We start from the raw sequence: 4,924 nt of genomic DNA, 5'->3' as shown, positions 1-4,924 counted from the left end.
TGTGTTCTGTTGTGCATAGGGTTTTCAGAGGCCTGCTGTTTCAGAAGTGGGTGGCCAATCCTTCTTCCTAGTCTGTCTTAATCTGCTAGAGACAGGAAAATGGGGTGATTTAACCTACAGAAGTTTATTCTCTGATAGTAGGCTAGAAGTTCTAATTCAAGGCAGTGGCTCTACAGGAAGGTGCTCTATCTTTGAACTCTTAGGATAGAACTCTCAGCTTTAGCTCTTTGGCGTCTCCATTTGGCATCTGTCTTCTCTGTTTATAGTTACTTTACTCCGCCTAGTCTAGACGTGGCCTAGCAGTAAGGAGTTGTGCTACCAGCCCTTAGACACCTAGTTCAATCAAATCTACCAGCTGCTCTCCTCTCTTGCAATTAACAACCTCTGAAAACCCTTGGAGGGTAAGCTGTGAGTAGGTTCTAGCAGCACATGACAACACCACTAAAGATCCATTGAAGAATAGAGAAAACTTTGACTCCTAATGTTTTTGCATCCACAGGTGGTGGTTATCATGTGCCACAGAGTCGCTTACGACTCATAGTGAACCTGTGTACTCAGCCCTAAACCCTGCTCCATCCTGTGCCCAATCTCATTGCCTCCAACACACCTACTGCCATTACCCCAGTCACTTAATCAATACATCTCATTGAGGGTCTTCCTCTCTTGTGCTGTCCCTCTACTCTCCCAAGCATGACATCCCTCTCCAAGGGCTGACTGGTCCCTCCTTGTAACATGTCCAAAGTATGTCAGACGAAGCTTCAGAATCCTTACCTCCAAGGAGCAGCCTGGCTTCGCCCTCTACAGGACGAACTTGTTTGTTCTCCTAGCAGTCCATGGTATATTCAATACTCTTCTCCAACACCAAGCTCAAAGGCATCAATTCTCCTTCTATTCTCCCTAGTCATTGTCCAGCTCTCTGATGCATAACAAGTGATTGCAAAGACCATGGCATGTATCAGGCGCACCTTAGTCTCCAGACTGACATCCCTGCACTTCAGCACTTTAGGGAGGTCTCCAGCTGCAGACTTCTCCATCGCAATATGTCCATGTAGCTAATTTTAATTGAATAGCTACATGCACTGCCATTGAATCAAATGAATAACAACAGGTTGACTTATAACAACAGGTAGAACTGCCTTATAAGGTTTCTGAAACTGAATCTTAACTTTGAAACAGCCTGATCATTCTCCAGAGAAGCCACTGGTGGATGTGTTTTAACCACTGATCCTTCAGTTAACAGCTGACTATACCACCAGGGCTCCCTTAGAGCTTACCTTGTGCTTTGTATGGTGTACTAGGGGGAAAAAGTAACATTGTGAAATATTTTTAACTCAGAAAAGTTCAGAATTATTTTTAGCATTTAGGTGAAATAGCTTTGAAGTTAGTCATGGCACCTCTATTATATGATTAAACACAGCATAGCATTTTTATCGTATTTTGGAAACCCATCGTGAACATGCAAAATCTATAGTCTTTTAAAAATAAAATCCCTGTGTGCAACAGAAACTTACTCTAATAGGGTGGAAAGAAAGCTTACAAACTGGGGAAAAACATTTGACAATGACATTTCAGGCAAGTGTCTCCTAATTAAAGTCTTTAGAACAACAGGCCCTCCACAAGGAAAAGACTGATCACCCAATTTTTTAAAAAGAAATGGACAAAAGAAAAGACTCTTCACAGAGGAAGGCATTTAGATTGCCAACAAACACATGAAAAATGCAGGTCAAAACAGCAGTCAGGTACCATCTCACCCCAGCAGCAGTAACAGTTCAACAGGACAGCAAGTAATAGGTGTTGAAGAGTATCTGAGGCACTGCTAATGGGATTGTGAAATAATACAACTATGGAACGCAAATACTCAAAAAGAGGAGCATAGGAATATGCCTTATGACCCAGCCCTTCCACTGCTAGGAAATCAAAACTAACACACAAATGGAGATATATATGCCTATGTTCATAGCAGCATTATTCATAATAACAATTAGCAGTACCAAAGGGAAAAAAAAATTTTACATCTGTATGTTTTCACAAACAGTATTATCATCCACAATCTGGTTGATGACACCACTAAGAAATGTATTGATAATATGAAACTTAAAACTTCTCAAGTTAACTTTTAGCAACAGACTATAATTGCTGTTCTTATGTTTATATTTTCTTGAATCCTAGAGATGTGTGTGTGTGTGTGTGTGTGTGTGTGTGTGATTTTTTTTTTATTTCCTCTCAGCTTTAACTAAAAGTCCTTAGCATTTGACTAAAATGCTTCCTCGGTTTATCATCATCATCATCATCATCAGAGCTTCTCCACTGAAGGGGGCATGTCATTGCCCAGTACCCTACTGAATCATTTTTAACCAGTTAACCCATTGCTATCAGAGTTTTGAATTGATTCGATCCCTTTCTTAGAAATTTGCCTTTCCAGCCCAGACACACTGACTCAGAATCAGCATTTTAACAAGATCCTAGGCACTTATAAGCATTACCTGGGGACCTTGTTTAATGTAGATTCAGATTTAGTGTATCTGAGATGAAAGGTAAATTCACAGCAAGGATTCAAACTGGAATAAACTAGTTCTAAGCCTGGTTGCCATCAAGTAAATTCCAAATCACAGTGACCCCATGTGTATTGCGTTATAAGATTTTCAGTGGATAGTTTTTCTGAAGCAGATTTTTCAAAGGTACCTCTGGGTGAATATGACAGAGGAACTTTATAGAACCTTAGGCATAAGATGAAAAAAACAAAATATACTGCTTTTTCATTTTTTCACTTTTCATTAATTGTTGGGCAGTCAAAAATAACCACAAATTATAAGGCATGTTGTGGGGCATGTGCAACCAGGATGCTCCTCAGAGGCAAGGATAGTAAAGTTGGTCTTTAGGTGAGTAGTCAATACGGGCCAGTCCTTGGAAAGAGACATCATTCTGGGAAAGTGGAGGGTCAGACAGAAAAGAAGAGGGAGATCTTCCACAAGATAGATAGACACAGTGAACTCAGGCCTATCAGAGGTGGTGAGGGTGGTGCAGGACAGGGCCAGCTTTCGATCTGTGCTTCATAAGGTTGTGATGAGCAGTAGTCGATTCAGTGGCCCCTAACAACAACATGGAGCACAGAGGAAGCTTGTTGTGTTCACTCTTGAGCTGCCAAGCGAAAGGTCAGCAATTGTATTTCACTATCCACTCCAAGGGGGAAATACCAGTCTTCTCCCATAAAGATTTATAGCCTCCACAACCCAATGGATTGTTGCAAGAGTCTGAATCAACAGCAGTGGGCTAGATTTTGAGTTTCAGGGACATGCTCAGCTGCTGTTTGTAGAATGTTTGCCTATTACTCAAAAAATATTCACCAAAAACTTCCGCTGACAAGTATTAGGGTTAAATCAATGAATAAGCCACATTCTTTCTCCTCAGGAGTTCATGGTCCAAGCAGTTAACAGTGTGACAATACCTTTGAGCAACATGGATTTGAACTTCACAGTCCCACTTATATGGTTTTTTGGTTTTTTGTTTGTTTGTTTGTTTGTTTTTTACCATGTGGCTAATTATCTCCAAGTGAGCAGTTTTCAGGGAACTGTTTTCACAGAGGTGGTTAGTGTTACATGACATTATAAGCAGATGCTTGCCAGTATTTGAGCCCTTGAAGTTCAAACCCATGTTGTTCAAGGGTCTACTTTAAATTATACATGGACCAACAAATGCAAGGGAAATCAGAACCCCTGGCCCCTTCACTATTCAAGAGGCAACTATGTAAGAATTAAAAGAAATAATTACAACTAGATGAGATCATATTTTGTGACTAGAAAAATTATAAGTTCTGCTATGTTTTCAGTGTAACTCATTTAATTAAGAAAAACACCCTCAAAAAAAGAAAAAGAAAAACACCCTCATATTGGGGATTTTTTCCTCTACTGAAACATTTATCTAAACAAAGAGAAAAATATGTCATTTTACTGATACCCACCTGTCAGCTATAAATAATGTAAGCTATAAGAATTCTTTGGAATTCTGATTACTTGCTTTAATTTTGGCAATATTTAGTGAAATAATTTGTGAAATTTTTATTTTTTCTGGTGTTTGCCATTGTTAATAGGGATTTTTAACAGAAAAAGAGACTTACGAAGAATATAAGTATTTTGATTGTTTTTTACTGTTTGCTGTATAATTTTCAACAGATATTTCAGTGTTAACCAGATGCAAAGATTTAAGTCCCTAGATTTTCTTTTCATGATATAAAAGGTCTGTGATCCAAATGACAGGGGAGCAGTGTGGTAAAGCGGTTCTTTGTTTGTTCTCAATAGGAATATGATGAAGAATGGGCTAAGAAAATTCAGAGTGAGAAGTTTCGCTGGCATAACTCTCAGTGGCTGGAGATGGTAGAGAGTCGTCAGATGGATGAGAGTGAACAGTACCTATATGGTGATGATCGGATTGAGCCATATATACATGAAGGAGATATCCTCGAAAGGCCTGACCTTTTCTACAACTCAGGTAAAATGACAACCAGAGCAAGAATAAACAGTCTATGTGCTATAAATGAGAATTTTCATCGACCAACCTTACTCAACCCTAAGCATTAAGAATTTCTTTTAGGAGAGAGGAGGCGGCCATGTTCTTCCTGGTTGGCTTCTCCCAGGGTTTCAGGAAGTTCTCCTTGCCAGAAGGAGCATTGTGGTGTGGGCGCAGCAATCTTGGCAAGCTTTTGGAGGCGAGTGCTTTTCCGGGTGCAGTATGTGGCTTACGTGACCGTGGGAGGCATCACCTCTGTCATTAAGCTCATGTTCACAGGACTCTATTTTTTGTGAGGTTTGGCATTGGAAGGCAGCTTCTCGTAAAATTTCCATGGTTCTTCACCTTTGGTTATTTTTCAAAACAAGGTCCAACACAAAAACGGATAGATGCCTCATCATTCACGATGACATTTTTTGGT

General features: G+C 39.8%; 1 protein-coding gene across 1 annotated transcript in view; it reads left to right on the top strand.

Annotated features, from left to right (window-relative positions):
* KIFAP3 (kinesin-associated protein 3) overlaps positions 1-4,924 on the top strand; it is a 213,303-nt gene that overhangs the window by 136,014 nt on the left and 72,365 nt on the right. Inside the window, exon 16 of the mRNA XM_006887460.1 lies at positions 4,296-4,485. Within this exon, the coding sequence (XP_006887522.1) occupies positions 4,296-4,485 (190 nt within the window). The remainder of the gene's footprint in view (positions 1-4,295; positions 4,486-4,924) is intronic.

The sequence above is a fragment of the Elephantulus edwardii genome, unplaced genomic scaffold, assembly GCF_000299155.1.
Source record: "Elephantulus edwardii isolate Elephantulus edwardi_28Jun2011 unplaced genomic scaffold, EleEdw1.0 scaffold00057, whole genome shotgun sequence".
NCBI classification, from domain to species: Eukaryota; Metazoa; Chordata; class Mammalia; order Macroscelidea; family Macroscelididae; genus Elephantulus; species Elephantulus edwardii.
This window is presented reverse-complemented; position numbering and strand designations above follow the sequence as displayed.